Source organism: Lynx canadensis, chromosome E3 (assembly GCF_007474595.2).
Source record: "Lynx canadensis isolate LIC74 chromosome E3, mLynCan4.pri.v2, whole genome shotgun sequence".
NCBI classification, from domain to species: Eukaryota; Metazoa; Chordata; class Mammalia; order Carnivora; family Felidae; genus Lynx; species Lynx canadensis.
In genome coordinates, this window is record NC_044318.1 from 33771495 (window position 1) to 33789176 (window position 17682).

At 48.0% G+C, this 17682-nt stretch overlaps 3 protein-coding genes across 7 annotated transcripts in view; 2 read left to right on the forward strand and 1 right to left on the reverse strand.

Annotated features, from left to right (window-relative positions):
• The first annotated feature begins 840 nt into the window (after positions 1–840).
• On the forward strand, positions 841–2054 carry PPP1R35 (protein phosphatase 1 regulatory subunit 35). Its single transcript, XM_030300010.1, has 4 exons — positions 841–1179; positions 1260–1512; positions 1591–1727; positions 1814–2054. The coding sequence occupies exons 1-4, from the start codon at positions 943–945 to the stop codon at positions 1985–1987; spliced, it is 801 nt and encodes a 266-aa protein (XP_030155870.1). The 5' UTR covers positions 841–942; the 3' UTR covers positions 1988–2054.
• Positions 2055–2870: 816 nt separating this feature from the next.
• On the reverse strand, positions 2871–8678 carry MEPCE (methylphosphate capping enzyme). The gene is made up of 4 exons (XM_030299963.1): positions 5712–8678; positions 3902–4120; positions 3597–3723; positions 2871–3473 (listed from the first exon to the last, which is right to left on the reverse strand). The coding sequence occupies exons 1-4, from the start codon at positions 7380–7382 to the stop codon at positions 3421–3423; spliced, it is 2070 nt and encodes a 689-aa protein (XP_030155823.1). The 5' UTR covers positions 7383–8678; the 3' UTR covers positions 2871–3420.
• A 185-nt stretch (positions 8679–8863) lies between these two features.
• ZCWPW1 (zinc finger CW-type and PWWP domain containing 1) overlaps positions 8864–17682 on the forward strand; it is a 31625-nt gene continuing 22806 nt past the window's right edge. For 3 of the 5 annotated variants that reach the window (XM_030299967.1, XM_032591527.1, XM_032591528.1), the window contains exons 1-5: positions 8864–9333; positions 11882–11929; positions 15545–15603; positions 16344–16567; positions 16987–17065. In XM_030299967.1, coding sequence (XP_030155827.1) covers positions 15576–15603; positions 16344–16567; positions 16987–17065 — 331 coding nt within the window. In that variant the 5' untranslated portion in view covers positions 8864–9333; positions 11882–11929; positions 15545–15575. Of the gene's footprint in view, positions 9334–10803; positions 11967–15544; positions 15604–16343; positions 16568–16986; positions 17066–17682 lie in introns of those variants that run through there. The other 2 variants (XM_030299969.1, XM_032591526.1) reach the window with 2 other exon arrangements.

Genomic DNA, 17682 nt, shown 5'->3' on the forward strand with positions numbered 1-17682 from the left:
AAATCAAGAGTGGGTCGCGCCCTTACAGACACCAATTTTAATTTTTTTTTCAACGTTTATTTATTTTTGGGACAGAGAGAGACAGAGCACGAACAGGGGAGGGGCAGAGAGAGAGGGAGACACAGAATCGGAAACAGGCTCCAGGCTCTGAGCCATCAGCCCAGAGCCTGACGCGGGGCTCGAACTCACGGACCGCGAGATCGTGACCTGGCTGAAGTCGGACGCTTAACCGACTGCGCCACCCAGGCGCCCCAAACAGACACCAATTTTAAAGAGACGAATATTTTAGAGAGCCCTCGAAGGGGAAAAAGTCACAAACGGCTGCAAGGCTGAACGAGGCAGTTCTTGCCGAGGCAACCATGAACGCCCAGAGTCCCGGGAAGAAGTCGGGTCTGGGGGGTCAGAGAGCTTCTCCCTCACTCATACTGGGAAGCTCCCGTCGCAGTTGGCAGGCGACGAAACACACGGAGATGCTGTGAAGGCACCGAGTAGGGAGGGCCGACGTGGGGGCGCCTGACCGTTCAGTTAAAGCTGTCCCATTTGGCATAAAAGACTTGACACACGCACACTCTGGCTTCGAGCAGAAGTCAGATCAAGACTGCAGGAAAAAGACGCCACATCCAGGTTTCCAAAGAAGAAATGGTCCTCGTGAGGACCCGTAGGGCCGCCACGGGATCCAGCTCTGAAACTTTGGTTTAGGGGTGGGGCCGAGGTTTTGTGGGCGGAAGCCCTCGGGGAGACAGGGAGGGGAGTAACGGAAATGACGCTTAGAAGCGCCGATGGGGTGGGGCAGGGGCTGGTCCTTCCGCCCTGTTTGGGTAGGGGCAAGCGGTTTCCGGTAGCGGCGTCTGGAAGGGGAGGGGCGGGGGAGAGGGGGCGGTGAGTTTGTGTTCTGTGACCCCCTGGCCTCCAGAGACCTTGCACTCTGGTAGCCAGACCAAGATGATGGGCTGTGAGGAGCCAGGGCTGGAATTGGTCGAAGGGGAGGAGGCCGTGGCGGCCCCAGGGCCACCCCCGGAACCGCGCGCCCCGGAGCCCAGAGCCCCAGTTCCCGAGCCTGGCCTGGACTTGAGCCTGAGCCTGAGCCCGCGGTCCGAGACCCCCGAACGGCCGACCTGCAGCCCTGGGCGGCGGAAGGGGCGAGCGGACCGGCGGGGCGGGGCCCGCAAGGGGCGGCAGGTGAGCTGGGGGAAGGCCTGCCCGCCAGCCCTCAGACGAGCCCGCCCCCACCTCTTCACCGCCCCACTCTCTGCTCCCAGGTACGCTTTCGCTTGGCACCGCTCTCCCCTGTGCGGTCCGAGCCGCTGCTGGCCGCCGCCGCACCCAGCGAGAAGCTCTCGGCGCCGCAGGACCTGGGGGCACCCGCGCAGCAGAGCAGCCTGGCATTGAGTCTCGAGTTGCAGGCCGCGCGGGCTGCAGCCGAGGGCCAGTTCGATGCCGCGAAGGCCGTGGAGGAACAGCTGAGAAAGTCGTTCCAGACCCGCTGCGGCCTGGAGGAGAGCGTGGCCGAGGGTGAGAGAGAGACGGCCGACGGGGCGCGGGAGTGGGGTTGAGAGGCGCCGCTCACCTCCGCTCCCCCTGCGGTCTCAGGGCTGAACGTGCCGCGCTCCAAGCGGCTCTTCCGAGACCTGGTGAGCCTGCAGGTGCCGGAGGAACAGGTTCTGAACGCGGCGCTGAGGGAGAAACTGGCGCTCCTACCACCGCAGGCCCGAGCCCCGCCCCCAAAGGTGAGGGACCTGGGCTTGAGTTTCGGCCTTGTGCCCTCCTCCCCTTCCCGAGTGTAACCTCACTTTGGGCTCCCAATTCCCAACAGGAGCCACCTGGGCCAGGGCCAGACATGACCATCCTTTGTGACCCAGAAACATTATTTTATGAGTCTCCACACCTGACCGTGGACGGTCTGCCTCCTCTGCGTCTACAACTCCGGCCCCGCCCTTCAGAAGATACCTTCCTCATGCACCGGACACTGAGGCGATGGGAAGCGTAGACGTGGATTGCTAGTTCGTATATTTGTGTTAAAAACTTTTTCAGAATAAAGTGGCTTTGCTAACAAATGGGACTCTTCTTGGGAGCCTTAAAATGAGGTCAAGCCTCAGGTTGGAAGCTGTCTGGAAGTCAAGTTTTTGGTTTTTTAGGAACTTGGTAGTGCTAGCAAGTTAACACTGTCCCACCCTCCCCACCCCCTTCAGTCACAGACACTGCATTTGTTCCTTTGCGCTACTTATTTCGGGTCACTTTAACATGTGGGTCTCAGTCTGTAACCCTTTAGGGAGGCCTTCTTCCCTAAAGGCTCAAGGAGCCTTCGAGCCAACTAGCCATTCACACCCAGTTATTTAAATTAATTCCTTGCTTCTACCTCTTAGAGCCTTCTCAGCTAGTTTCACCACATCCACGAGAGCTCAATAGTTGTTGAATGAATATTTCAAGTTCCAGAAACAGCTTGACAAGCTGCTAAGAGCTTCATGTTAAATTGCCTATTCATCTAGTTGCACATTACAAAACAGGTGGGTGGGTAATCCTGGAGCAGGTGGGCAGTCTGGTCCATACTGCCTTTTTTCTAGTTCTACTTCAACTCCACTGTTCATTTTTCCTAAGTTGTAAATTTGCCTCTGTCCAAAGCTCCCACAAAATAATTTTTGTCAATGAGATTTTTTGGGGAGGGGAGATGGCCTCTTTTCTCAATTTCCACTTAAGAATTCACATTATACCCCTTCTTCCAGACTAGAGTTCTGTGTGTGGATGTCACTAGCATTCAACACTCACTGAAAACTCTGTCCTCTTCCTTGAGACTCTATTTGGGCAGAGGAAGCACAGGTTCTACTGGGAAGCACCATCCCTTCCCCACCAACTAGAAAGTGCCAGAAACCAGCATGGGGGCCACTGCCCTGAACATCAATTTATTGTGCTGTTCTTACATTCCAGACCCAACCCCCTCTCCCAATGGGGGTCAGCAGAGGGAACGATTTTCACAGTACCTGCATGCTTCCCTGCCAAACTTCCCCCTCTTAACCCTCAGTCCATCTATCTGTGGTCCACTGAAACGCAGCTAGGGACAAGGGCTGAGGAGAAATGGGAATCTCCTTTGGAGAACAGAAGGAAGAGGCTAGAGAACTTGATACCCCCCACCTCCCATACCCGAGGAGAACAGGTCAGCAAACAGTCCATGCCATCCAGCCCAGTAAGCTGGGGGGTGGTGGGAAGGGTGGAGAGGAAGATGTCAGTAACTCCAGCACGGATGGGCTTGCTGCAGAGGTGGAGGGAGGAGGCTGGGGCAGCAACATAGGAGAAGCTTTCTTTGTAGATCCGAGAAGGGAAACGATTTTTGGAGCCAAAAAGGAAAGACCTTGGGGTACTTTCCTTTTCCCTCAGGTCCTTAAGAGCAGTGGGTAGCTTCTTCACACTTTCTGTTCAGGGGGCCACTTAGTGGCTGGGGGAACGGGCCTTGTGGAACAGGTACACAGAACGCTGGAAGCCTGAGGAGAGAGTATGCAATTAGTAGGGGTTGGCAGGACTTCAAGACTCCACAGGGTCTGTAGCTTTCTTTCAGGGCCAGCCTTGACATCCCTCCCCATTCTCACCAAATCAGCCAACCTTACCTCTGGAGGTGTTGTGGGGTGTAGCCACAAGCTCATAGCTGGAGAAGCCCACCTCTGGGGAGGTCAGGTAGGAAGTGAACTGCTCTGGCCTCAGCTGGATTCGATAGTAGTTCTTATAGATTGTTTCCTAGGGAGAAGGGCAGGGGACCACTTCAGTTTGCTGGCTTTTCCCTGGCGTGGAATGATGCCCACCCAGGGGGCCTATTCACCTTGTTCAGAAAGTACTTCTCTTTCTGCTTCCTCGAGGCCTTTCTTGTCTCAACTAAAGGAAGGATATCCCAATTTCCACCAAAATCCCAACTCACCGAGAGAGTCTTTCTCTTGCCATAAGATGACCAAGGTTGGGGTTCTAAGACCAGGATGCCCCCAGGACGTAGATGCCGGTAGATCCTGCGAAACATGCGCTTTAGCCCCTCATCTCCCCAATTCAGGTGCACCCACTTGGTGAGGCTGAGGCAGAGCACGACATCATACTCGGGTGTTTGGGCCTCCACCAGCTCATCTCGATCCAGGACATAGTTACCCTGAGGGCAAGAATTGGGAGCAAGGTCAACAGAGGCAATAAAAGAACCACTGCCCCCACACAACCCACCCTGTAGCCTCTAAGACAGAAAGTCCTACAGCCTCACCTTAGCCCTTGGCCACAATCTTCTCTGACACTTGTGAGACTAACTCCCAAATGGTGCCCTCTTTGAGTCTCATTTTCTTTTTTTCTTTTTGTAAAGTTTATTTATTTTGAGAGAGAAAGGGAGGGAGAGAGAGAGCGAGCAGGGAGGGGCAGAGAGAGAGAGGGAGAGAGAGAATCACAAGCAGGTTCTGCACTGCCAGCACAGAGCCCAACATGGGGCTTGAACTCACAAACTGTGAGATCATGACCTGAGCCAAATTCCGGAGTCAGACTTTAACTGACTGAGCCACCCAGGCACCGCCCCCCTCCCCAAGTTTGTTTTTTTTTTTCTTTTTTTTTTTTCCTTTAACTTTAGGTAGGCTTCACATCCAACATGGGGCTTGAACTCACAACCTGGAGACCAAGAGTCCCATGCTGTATCGACTGAGCCAGCTTGGGGGCCCCAAGTCTCATTTTCTTGCTTTCCACCCTCCTGCCCTTTTCTGTTGGTGGTAAGCCAAACATAAAAAAGGAGCCTGAATAATTTTAAACTGAGCAAATTACCCACAAGGTCTCCAAAACTGGTGTGAAACTTCACAGAAAAAACACAGGTTCTCTGGAGACTCCATCCAGTACTTATTCCCACCCCACAAACATTGATCTGGGAGACCACTCAAGTCAGCTGAGTGACTCAACATTGCAAAAGGACCTAACTCAGGTTTGAAAGGGAACCTGTAGTTCCTTCCCGGTAGTTGAAGCTGGCAGAGTTCCAGGCCTGTTTCCTTTCTCTGAGAGAAGTGAAGAGCCCCATCCCTTAGGAAACCTTTTCTAGATGATAAGCTCATCAACACCCTCTGCAAAGTCCATTCTTGCAGGCTTAACCCAACACATTGCCAACTGTTCCTGCAGACGGCCTAACTGGAATGTTTTATGGAGAGCTATGTGCAGTCAGGAGACAGACACTGAAGACACAATACCCCCCTCCTCCTGCAGAGGACTTTGACTCTTCCCCATTCCACCATCTAGGGTCAACATGAGATGATCTAAGGCCAAGACACTTCGGGTCCTGATCACCAACACTCTTCAACCAAATCTGGATCTAAGTCCCTCTCAAAATATTAGTCAGCCACTACCCTCCTCCTCCTCCCACCCCAAGACATTCCATGTCTGACACCTATCCCTTCATGCACCTTCATTCAGTGGGTTGGAGAGCAAACTTTTGGTCTGGATTACAGGCCAGGCCGGGAGCAGGGCAAAAGGAGTCAGACCCCATCTTGGGGCCAGCAGTCATGACAAAGGAGCCCAGGTAGAGCCCCCAGCTTTCCAGATTATAGGAAAGTGCCACTCAGCAGAGGCAGTCACAGATTCAGACCCCTCTCTTGATCTGGTTCTCCCAGCAAGGAGTGCATGCAGAAATCCCTCTGGGTCATAACTTTCCTCTGTTTTGTTCCTATTTAATCTCATCTTCACACCTGGCCCCTATCCCAAGAGCCTTCAGACCCCCTTACCGTGACGAAGACAACATTGTTGGGGAAGACTGATGTGTCTGCTCCATCCAAGGGCACTTGGGGTGCAGCAATGGGACCCCGGCTAGCTGTCAGTGAGGCTGGGAAGCAGCTTCTCTTTCGGACGGTTGTGGTCCCTTCCTCACTCTCTGACCCTGGGTCCCCCTCAGAAGTCTGGAGTGGCAGACGCAGCTCCTCTGACAGGTAGTGTCGGATGTTTTGGCGGGCAGAGTGGATGAGCCGGGAATCGATATCCAGGCCCACCATGAGGGACGGGCCCCACTTACAGGCAATGCTCAGGGTCAGGTGGCCCACATTGCAGCCCAGATCTAGGACGTCCCGACCCCGAAACCACTCAGGCTTCAACACTCGCAGGCGCCCATCCTCACAGGAAGGATTGCGGTAACCATAGTACTTGCAATAATTCCCATACTGGAACTTGCACTGTTGCTTTTTGAAGATTGCTGCAGGTAGTGGGTAGAGGTGGTGGTGGTGGCGGCCTCCCCCACTCCCCCGGCCCTTTTCCTTGGGAACCTGGCCTCCACCCCTGGCCCCTGCCTCTGACTTGCTGGAAGTCCTGCGACGTTTGCGATGTCGTGAGGAGGAAGACGGGGGTGCAGAGGTAACTGAGGCAGCTGGAGGGGCTGAAAGGGAGCCTGAGGGACCCTGTAGGGCAGATGGAAGGGGAGACACGACCTCATCCCTGCAGTTGATGGCTGTGTTGAGTTCATAGGGCTGGGGGGCATCCCGGTTCTGGCCCCTATGCCGCTGCTGCTGTGTGGCGCCCTCCCCATGGAGTGAGGGAGTGAGGGGGGCTGTGGGAAGTACAGAGTGGCTATCATTCCCTCCAGATGCCTGCTGCTGCTGGTGGTGCTGTCCCCGGTGTCTATGCCGCTTCCGACCAGTCTTGAGTGGCGATGCAAGTACTACCTGGGCCTCGTCAGTGCAAGTATTGAGACTGAGCGGGTCAGTAATATCTTTGGGGATGAGGATCTCCACTGGATCTCGCCCTTTGGCCGGAAGTGGAGATGACTTAGGGGTCTCTGCATTGAGTGCGCGGCTCACTTCCTCATCCAGGAGACTATTCAGGTTCAGTGGATCAAAGATATTGCCTCCCAGGAGAAAGTTGGAGGGTAACACAGAATCACAGTCCGAATTAACCCGCCTGCGCCTCTTGAAGGCTGGATGTTTGAAGCCTCCACCACCCCCTCCTACATTACAACTATTTCTCCTTTTGCCCCCACCTCCCCCAGGGGGCCGGTGGGGCTGATAGCCATTACGGGGCCGAGGAGGGGCAGGGGGACCCAGTTCTGTTCCGCCCCCTCCCCGTCGCTCCTCCCCGACGTCAGGGGGAGCGGCTCGCCCGTGGGGATCGGACAAGCGGGCCTCCCCGTGCGACGGCGCCTGGGGGCTGTCCCCTCGATGCTGCTGCGACTGGCCTCCCCGAGTGGATGTAGCCCCAGGACTCTCCTTGCCAGCCCCAGAAGCCGGGGCCCCCGCCGAATGAGCGCGCGGGCCCGGCCCACGCTGCGTCCCGCCGCAGAGCTCCCCGGAGGCGGCCTCTCGGTGCGGTTGCACCGTGGGGCCGCCCCCTCCGCCCGACTCATCTTTGAGCGGCGGCGGCGGCGGGGCCGGCACCAGAAACGGCTCCTTCTCCGCCGCCATCTCGATCATTTCCTCCCCTTATTCCGTCCCAGGCGAGGGCAACGAAGAGGGGACTAGGGGGCTTAACCCCCTCCCTAGAGCCCGCTCTCTTCCCCCCGCCTTCCCCGAGTGCGCGCGCAGCTCTGCTCTTCTCGCCTGGTCTCGCGCCTCCCCCGAAGCGCGCCCCACTCGCCCGCGAGACCAAAACAAGATGCCCGCGAGAACCGAACAACTCGAGGAGTCAACCGCGCGTGCGCCGAGCTCTTTCTCCTCTACCACTACCGCTTCGCCGCGAGCGCGCACTGCTAGAGCGCGTTCCTCTTGCCCCTGAACCACGCATGCGCACTCCGCCACCACCCTGGTTGCGCGCGCATCAGAGTACGAACCAACTTAACGGCTCTGGGAGTTTAAATATAGCCCACCTCAGCCCTCCCCAAAGCCCACCACCCCAAATTGACACCCTACTTCCCTTCGCAGCTATGTCCGTCCCTACTGATATCCTTTGTCTCTGCCGCGCGATCCCACCCACCGTAGGCGGGGGACGGGGAGCTGGTGTGAAAAGGTCTCCTTGACACCCGACCCTTGTTCCTGAGGAATGAGTCTCAGCGGTCTCCGCCCGGCTCTAAACCCAGCAACCTCCCTACCCCGCCTCCTTCCTCCCCCTGGCGGGCAGCGCCTGCGCACACCCTTTGGGCTTGCGCGGGTAGAAACAGCACGTGCTGGAGATGACACCCCGCCCTCCACCCTAGAGGCGGGAACTGTTACGTCGCTTCCTCAGATTTGGTTCACGCAAGCGCGTCAGCACGATCCGAAGGGGCGTGGCCAAAAGAGCGGGGCGGACCTCATGAATTATTCATATTTGGTCCCCCCCACCCCCACCCCCGCCTACCTACTTAGAAAGGCTTCCGAGGGAACGGAGGGGTAAACCTAAAAGTAGAGGAAGAGAAGGAGAGGAGCGTACAGACGGCTTTCCTACAAACTGTCCTCAGCGAAATACAATAAGTCATTGTAACTCACCCCCCTGAGAAATATTCTCTGCTGAACTGAAAAAAAAAAAAAAAAAGGCACTAAAACAGCCGATGTTGTCCAACTTCCTCTTCCCCCGAAACGGCCGAGTCGTTCTCTCGCTCCTCCGCCTTTCCCCAATCGCGATCACCTGAGGACACCACGCCCTCCTTTTCGCCTCCACACTTACAGCCCTGGCACCAACACCCCCTCCCGCCACCCAACGCCTGTGTGCGATCCCCCCAGCCCTCGGACTGCGACCCGACGCCCACCACGGCCACCAATAGCAGTACACCCCCTACTACCACCGCCACCTCGCACGCAGGCCTTCCCAAGCACACGGTGTCTTCGTGCAGCCTTATATAAAAACGAGTGTGGGCGGGGAAGAGGGTTGGTCTGCTTTGGGCCCCCTGCCTCGGCCAATGGGGAAGAAGCTATTCGGCGCCCTTTCCACAGGTTGCGCGTTCTCCCTGCCGCCAGGGCTTAGGGAGCGGGTCCTGGTGGCAGAGAAGGCGGGAGAGGCGAGAGTGGGCTTGCGGATAGTCTCAACTAAAATATCAATATAGGGCGTGGAGGAAACTAAAAGTTAGATTAGGAATCAAGAAACGAAAGGAGGAAGGAAAAGGCAGTATGGGACAGACGGAAAAGTTAGTAAACGGAAGATGTGCTTCACGAACGATCAGGCGCTGCTCCTGTCGCCTAAGAAAGTGAGGCCATCGAGGATTATGGGATTTGTAGTTTTACGTGTCATTTGGTTGGAAGATGGCGGAAATGACAGCTGCGCAAACGCAGAAGCAGCTTCAGCTGCGCTTGCGCTTCAGTCCCCGGACCACTCCCCTGGGGTGGGAACGGTGCTTGTGCGTGGCCTCGCGCCTTTCCTTGTTGGCGGGAAAACTGAGCCGAGGTTGGGGGGCTTGCAGAACTGCTGCAGTGGCTCACTCTGCTCCTCGTCTTTAGGCCCTCCTTGCTCCAGAAGGTAGCTGGCTCTTCTCTGGTTGTAGATGAAAGGGCTGGGCTCTGCTAGTCCTCTGTCTCCTGAGGAGAAGTTTTCTCTTGAGGGCGACAACGAACTCTTACCCCTCCTTAGAATCTCCACCCCCCCGCCCGCAAACCTACCCTCAACAAACAAAAATAATCCAATATCCTGGAGGGCAAGGACGGAGTGAGCGGGAATGAGGATTCTGGTGCTTCCTTCAGGGGTGGGGGTGCGGGCTCAGGCGGGAAGCTGAGGGAAATAATCTCCTGGGGCGGGGTGTTCTTGAGGTGGAAGAGAAGCTAGAAAGGTACTGTTTTACCCATTGAGGGGAATCAAGGACTTTTGACTCTGGTAACTCCGATATTAATTGCTGCCCTTAAGAGAGAATTGGTGAGAGAAAAGAGGGAAAATGGGGATCACCAAGAGTTCTAACCGCAGGTTTGAAAGACGGAGTTAGAGTTTCAGACCTTGGCACCCATGTGAGGGGAGATGGAGCGGGGATTTAGGGGTTCCTGGGAATGTGAAAACAACACACAAAGGCGGATGTGAGGTGGGTAAGGGGCACCTGTGGAAGTGTTGCCGTCGGCAGACAGCAAGGTTTAGAATATCAGCACTCAGGAAAGAAAGCCTGTGTTTTGGTGCTTAGTGGCCATATCTTTGTGCTTCCTTGCCCTTTGAACTAATAAGCTTTAGTTCACCATGAATTTATTTTTTAAAGAGCTTATTTATTTTGAGAGAGGGCATGCGTGGGCGCACGTGTGGGGGAGGGGCAGAGAGGGAGAGAGAATCCCAAGCAGGCTTGAGGTGAGGATGGGGAGGTGGGGTGGAGGGTGTTTGAATCTCATGAGCTGTGAGGTCATGACCTAAGCCGAAATCAAGAGAGGGGGGCTTAACTGACTGAGCGACCCAGGCACCCCCCCCCACTCCCCCATTAATTTATTGATAGGATTCTGTACAAGGTTTAGTTCAGGTAGTTACCACAGTAAATATCTTGTTATGTTAGGTATGGGTAGTGAAAGTAGCTGGAATCCTGTTTTTACACTCTTGTGAAATCGTGCTTGCTGAGGAAGAAAAAAAAGGAAAGGCGGGGGAAGGAAATAAACTCAATGGTTCTTAATGGTGGCATGAGTTGCCTGACTAGCTCAGTTGATAAGAAGAGTATGAGACCCTTAATGGTAGCATGAAAGTAAGCAGGGGTCCACGTGCCATTAGACATTAATGCCAAAAGGAAATCAGACTCAGCATAAAGGAGATTTAAAAAAAAATTTTTATGTTTGTTTTTGAGAGAGACAGAGCATGAGTGGGGGAAGGGCAGAGAGAGACAGAGACACAGAATCTGAAGCAGGCTCCAGGTTCCAAGCTGTCAGCAACAAGCCTGAGGCAGGGCTCAAAACCCATGAACCTCAAGATCATGAACTAGAGTTGGAAGCCTAACTGACTAAGCCACCCAGGCGCCCAAACATAAAGGAGATTTTAAATATACTTTTCTAGGTTCATGGAGTCTGTGTGGACTGTGTGTCTGAGGACAATTCTAACAGGTTTGCTTTTATTCTCTTCAACCAAGGAGTCCAGGAACAATATAAAGAGGGAATAACTGGGTAGTTAAGAGAAATTTGTGAACACATTCTAAGTGGGGGGAGGGGGATTAATGGTTTTGGAAAAATATTGACAAGACTGAATTGTTGTTTAGCTAGATCAGTTCTCAAGCTTATTGGTCTCGGAACCCTCTTGTGTTCTTAAAAGTTACAAAGGACTCCAAAGATTGGTTAATAGCTATGTATCTTTTATTTATGTTGATATTAACATATTAGAATAAACGGGGAAAATTTTAAATTATTAATTTTAAAATCATAAGTTATAATTAATAGTAAATGATAATGATATGTTGACCTAAATAACTTTATGGAAAACATATTTTTCCTAAATGAAAGAAAATTTAGTGCAAAGAATGGTGGTGTTTTACAGTTTTGCAAGTCTCTTTCATGTCTGGCTAATAGAAGACAGCTGGATTTTCATCTGTTTCTGATTTCAGTCTGTTATGATATCTTGTTTTGGTTGAAATGTATGAGAAAATCCAGCCTAATACAGATAAGCAGTTGGAACAGGGAGGGGGCCCCCAGGGGTCTTTGGATCACACTATGAAAACTGCTGAAGGAGATGATTTCAACTTAAAATCACTGATGTTCTAAGCGAAAGAAAACTTACTCTTTTTTGGAACACCTCATTCGCCTTACCTTGGTTCCCTTCATTCATTATTTCTAAGTTCTTTTTCTGTTCTTATTCATCCTCCTTTCTTCTGTTGAGTGGCGGATCTGACTTATGGAACTTTCTTTTACTTTCATACTTAAAACTTTATTGAATTTTCTCCCTCTCTGTTTCTTTTGAAGTAAAAACAAAAACAAAACCCCTCAAATGTTCTAGAGCCCCCAGTTATTTAGTAGCTAGTCAGAATGAAAGTTGGTGGTATTTTGTGTGCTTATTAACTGTCTGGTTTTAAAAATCTCTCTCTCTCTCTTTGTGCTTTGTTTTAATATTCCTCATGTGGAAGGAGAAAATTCATCTGGAACAGAGGACCAGAGACTTGAGTTGTCATAAAGTGAGTGACTCCTGGCTTTTCTTTCTCTATTAAACAGGTTAGAGATTTTCTTTAAAAGTAATGTTCTTCATCACATCCTCCACTCTAGATTAAGGGGAACTATTATGTATCACTGCTTATAGATTTACTTTATTTTGTTAAGGATCCATGATTTTATCCAGTTGGCTGGAGCTCCAGTAACACACTTTGGCCTAGAGAGGTCAGTATAGGTTTAGATAATGATTTGAACCTAAATACTGGAAAATTTTTGCATTTTTAGGTGGATCAAAACACTCTAAGGAATTTGGAATTTAAAAAAAATCACTTTTGAAGTGGTAATATAGGCATGTTACAAAATGCTAGAGATATAGAAAGGGGTGTATTAAAAAGCACCCCCAGCCACCCAGTTCTACTCCCTAGAGGTTAGTGTCTTGTGTATTCTTCCATAGATAGTTTGTGGATAAGTTTAAGCATATTAGGTAGATATACATTTAAAAAAATCAAATTTTGTCATTTCAAATACACTAATTTTCATTTTGCTTTTCCCCTTTTAGTGTAGCTCATCTTGTAATTTATATTACCTTCATAGGGACTTCTCATGATCTTTTTTAGAATTCTGGAGTCTGGAAGAAAATGTATTTGCCATTTTTGATCAAATTAATATTCATTTTCAGCCTAACTGTATTCAGTTTTTAGCTTCTATTTAGAATTATCAGAAAGAATACCAATTTGCTGCAGTGTTTCTCCCTCAATATCCCACTTGCCTTTTTTCCTAGAGTAAATAGACTTAGGGGGTTGGTGGTGATGAGTTAAGATGGAAACAGTGAAAAAAATATGTTGCCCTCAATATATAGGAAAGGTAGTTGCTGCAGAACAGCACATCTGAATTATTCACATTTATAGAAGACAAAGAACAAAAAAATATCAAAAGATAGTTTGAAAATACATTTAGCCATGCTGTGGACACACTAAGTCAAGCCCCCAGTACCTTTTGAATTCACCTTGGGATCTAGAGAGAGGAACTCTATACCCTGAGCAACCAAATGTTCACTATAATTTGGTCATTTGAAGGTCTTAAATTTTTCACCTTTAAAGGGACGTAGATGGATAGATAGATAGATAGATATCTCATATATAAGATCCATTTTATGCTACTTTTGTGTCTATAATGGGAGATGATAGAGTTGGAAGACTGAGTTTCAGGTCCAGGGCCTTCAAATTACTCAAAACCAACAGCCAGAAATAAGATCATTGAGAAGAATAGATGTGTTATTAGTAGAATTTAGAGGCAAAAGTCTGGGTTCATCCTGTCTCTACCATTTATTAACACTGAGGCTTTGGGAAAATCACTTAACTGCTTTTTGCCTATTTTTTTGATCTGTAAAAAGGTGAGCTGGCATTTTATGACCTCTGCGGACCCTCCCAGAGGTACAATGCTTGTTATAATTGTTATAAAAATAAGAATGGCTTATATGCTTTAAGCCTAAAGAAAACTGGGTAGAAGAGTTATAAGAAGTTTAAGCTGATAAAACAAACATATTTTTCTTCTAATTAGTAGAAATAGTATCAATAGTGGAAGTGTAAACTGGAAAAAAATGTATAAATTATTGCAACTTCACAAGAGGAATCTTGGCACTCTGCTGGGCCACGAATGGCTCATAACTGTGTGGAGACAAATCTCTTCAGCCTTTTGTGTGACTAGATGTCTCCCCATTCCCAACCCTCAGTTGTCTATCACTGTGAAAGGCCTGGTCCTTAAATCCAAGGTATCTGGAAACAGAATTTTCTGTGTATTTCAATGTGTACTTTTAATGTGTGCTTTCCACATGTGCTATAATATCAAAATGGTTGTGAAGCACTGAATTAGACTCTTGGGATATAGCATACCATAGTTAATAGCGTAAACTTTAAAATCAGGAGGGTTCAGGGGCGCCTGGGTGGTTCAGTCTGTTAAGCGTCTGACTTCGGCTCAGGTCATGATCTTACGGTTCGTGGGTTCAAGCCCCGCATCAGACTCTGTGCTGACAGCTCAGAGCCTGGAGCCTGCTTCGGATTCTATGTCTCCCTCTCTGACCCTCCCCCTTCATGCTCTGTCTCTCTCTGTCTCAAAAATAAATAAACGTTTAAAAAATTAAAAAAAAATAAAATCAGGAGGGTTCAAATCCTGAATTACTATTTATCAGTTACCTATTATCTCTAAGTCCCTCTAAGCCTAAATTTCTCCAAGTGTAAAAAAGTACCTATCTCATAGATTTACTGGGAGAATTAAGTGAGATGACCTATGTAAAGGATAAAGAATACGGTTGATGCTCAGTAAGTGTCACCTATTATTATTAGTCACGATTTTGATGGTGATAAAGAAGCATACTGATGTAGCATAGAACATCTGCAAGTAGATAGACAGTTTCAGGATATAGAGTGGAAAGTATTAGATGCCTATGACTAGCTTCTCTGGGGATGGCTGCTGGTTACCAAATATTTCTGAGCCTTGAATAGGGATTGCTAGAATATAGCACATTGGAAAATTTATTGGACTAGAAGATCTAAGTAAAGATTATAGTGATGTTAAAAAGGGGGTTCTTTATGCATAGGGACCTCTGAATTAGGTCAGAGAATTGCCAGATTATTTGTGTTTTAAGTATTTAGGAAAACCTTGTGAGATGAGTTTATCCTTTTGAAGAACACTCTCACTTTTTAACTCTCAGGACTGTTCATACTGCTGCTGCTGCTGCTACTACTACTACTACTACTTTTTATACTTCCATCTATTAAAAACAGGCCCAAAACTCAGTTGGTTATGTTAAGCCCATGTCACCAAACCAAGACTAAACAGTTTTGGCTCTCCCAGAAATAGAATTTTGGTTTATAGTCAATCAGGAATCACTTGATCAGCACTATTTAGGTAATCTGCCTAATAGACCCCTATCATCTCCTATAGGAAAGTAGACTTGCAATAGGTAATTTGCTTGTTTGCCTAGTGTAACTTCCTTGTTCCAGCTCCCTTCTGCCTGTAAAAACTCTTTCATTAAAAAAAATTTTTTTTAAATGTTTATTTTTGAGACAGAGCATGAGCGGGGGAAGGGCAGAAAGAGAGGGAGACACAGAATCTGAAGCAGGCTCCAGGCTCTAAGCTGTGAGCACAGGGCCCAATATGGGTCTCTAACCCACAAACCACGAGATCATGACCTGAGCCGAAGTTGGATGCTTAACCGACTGAGCCACCCAGGTGCCCCTAAAAGTCTTTCATTTTGTACAGCTCCTCAGAGTTCTTTCTATCTGTTAGGTCAGATGCTTCCCAATTCATGAATCACTGAATGAAGCCAATAAGATCTTCAACATTTACTCAGTGAATTTTTTTTTAACACACCACTACCACTACTGACAAGTGCCGACCTTACGTTGGACATGACTCTAGGCACTTAAAACATGAAGGAATGTTGCTAATCTTTAAAACAGTAACTCTCATTATCCCCTGGCATGTGATTGGCACTGCTGAGGAGGTAAAAGTACAAGAGGGCAGAAAATGTAGTACAGCAGTCCCAGGTAAAGATCCTAAGCCCAACAAGATAGAGAGAGAAGAAAGTTTAAAATCAAGTTCAATCAAAGTCACAGCAGTTAATTTCTTTTTTCTAACAGAGGCACAAAGAAAGTGTAGCTTCTGAGCTAAATGATGGCAACGTTGCAGAGTAAAGAAGGTGAGTCAAGGATGAGGGAGATTCATTTTTTTGTACATTTCCCTCATTTTTTCCTTCTTTCTCAGTCCCTGGTAATGTAGATACACTTTCCACCAAAGGGAAGCTCAGTCTATATATATTTGGTATACACTTTGTTAAAGTTACTACTTTTCTAGAAACTTTGAGTGAAATATATACAACTTAGAAGCAGTCTAGCTCAAGAAATATATGAACTCATAGGGAGACAAAAGACATTTAAATATCTATAATACAAATTCGAATGTGATAAATGCCAGCAGAGAAGTATTAAATGTTATGGAAGTTCAGAAGAAAGAGATACTGTTTATACCTGGGAGGATCAGTGTAATTTTCATTGCACTAGTTTTTTTTTTCTTTCAACTTCCTGATTTCCTGTAAAATTTTCTTTAAAGTTAAATGAACAAATTTTTAAAGTTTCACATTTGAATAATTCAGCTTTCTGTATGTTTATATTTGTCACCTTTTAATTACTCAGTAGTTTGTAAACTTGGCTGAATAATCTAGGTGGCCTTGCAAAATGACAGATTCCTCAGCCTCACTCCCAACTGTTTGTTTAGAATTTAAGGGGTGGGGTGGGGTGGGAAAGGAGAGGCCTAGTAATCTGATTTTGTTAAAAGCTCTCTCCAGGTAATTCTGATATGGCCAGTCAATGGGCAGTGCAGACATTTTCTGTGCTAGACTCTATGTTTCATAAATCCATTTGATGATCAAATTTCTTTCAGAACATGGGAAGGGGTCAAAGAAAACCTTCGCCCCACCTGTACAAAAAATGCATAGCCTGATGTGCTATAGCCCTAACTCACCCAAGGAGGAGACCCTGGGGATCAGTTCCTCAAAGGACAGGTTAGAGAAGAAGGAGGAGAAAGCAACCACAGAAAATGGTCCAAGCAGTGGCCAGGAGAAAAAAGGAAAGGCTAAAGACAAGAAAGCAGAGAAGAAAGCAAAGGTATCAGTCTCATTGATGGGTTCTAGTGGGACAGTTTCTTCTAGACATCCAGTCTAGACAGTCTTTTCGTGTAGGGGAACTTTACCCTGTACTTTAAGTTTTTTTATTCCTTTCTTGGGGGTTCTATTTTCTTAAAGAGGTGAAAAATGTTTTGAAGAAAGCCTTTAGCTGGAAATAATAGGTGGGTAGGGATTGAGGTGGAATGGAGGTGAAAGTAAATGTGGTCAGAGGCTTTATAAAATTTTCCTTTTCTTTGACTCCTTTATTCCCAGGAAGTCTGAGACAGAGTTTATAGAATCCTTAGGGACAATACCTTCATGCTCTCAGCCTTGTGAACTTACTGGCTGATCTAAAGGCTGGTCAGAGAGGAGACCTGGGAAAAGATGAATGGTTTTCCTTCTCTGCCCTTATCTCTGCAGGAAAAATTAAGTCTCACCAATGCAGAATTTGAGGAGATTGTCCAGATTGTGCTACGGAAGTCCCTCCAGGAGTGTTTGGGTATGGCTTATAGTGAGAGAAAAAGAGTTTCAGTTAGACAAACTGTTATCTGAAGGGGTAGAGTAAATTGACAGCTTTTCTCCTTCCCTTCAGTTTCCTATAAGTAAGGAAATATTAGATGGCTTTGAAATATTTTTAAGTATTTCATCTATCAACAGGACTATAGCTAAACTACCTTATGGGGTACAGACTTCTAGAAAAATAGATTAAGTTGAAATAGATTACGTTGACTTCAGAATATAAATACAGTCTCAGATAGTTTTTTCAAGTGTAACTTAAATTCACTTTCACATGTTTACAATCTACTTAGAAAAGATAAATTGTATTTACTAGATTTGAAGAACTTAGTTTCCATCTACCCTTGTGTATTTGTTTCCAATACTGTTTTAACATATGCTCAGGGATTTGATTTTTGGAATAAAGAACTCTACAGTGTACACCCTGAGGATTTTGCCATATGTCCTGAGGCTAAGGAGAATAGTCTGATGTTTTCAGCTATTCTTAGGTGTACTTCTATTCCAAGAGAAAGTTTGAGGAACAAATGGTCTAAAACACATTACATAAGATTTCTTTTATGTACACAAAATAAAATTGACATTACTTGGCTATCCTGGAGC

Coding starts and splice junctions, on each gene's coding strand:
- MEPCE (XM_030299963.1), bottom strand. CDS start 7,382: ATGATCGAGATGGCGGCGGAGAAGGAGCCGTTTCTGGTGCCGGCCCCG. Junction 4,121..5,711: donor ACAATGTTGTCTTCGTCACG/GTAAGGGGGTCT, acceptor TCTTGCCCTCAG/GGTAACTATGTCCTGGATCG. Junction 3,724..3,901: donor GCAAGAGAAAGACTCTCTCG/GTGAGTTGGGAT, acceptor CCTTCTCCCTAG/GAAACAATCTATAAGAACTA.
- PPP1R35 (XM_030300010.1), top strand. CDS start 943: ATGATGGGCTGTGAGGAGCCAGGGCTGGAATTGGTCGAAGGGGAGGAG. Junction 1,513..1,590: donor GGAGGAGAGCGTGGCCGAGG/GTGAGAGAGAGA, acceptor CTGCGGTCTCAG/GGCTGAACGTGCCGCGCTCC. Junction 1,728..1,813: donor CCCGAGCCCCGCCCCCAAAG/GTGAGGGACCTG, acceptor AATTCCCAACAG/GAGCCACCTGGGCCAGGGCC.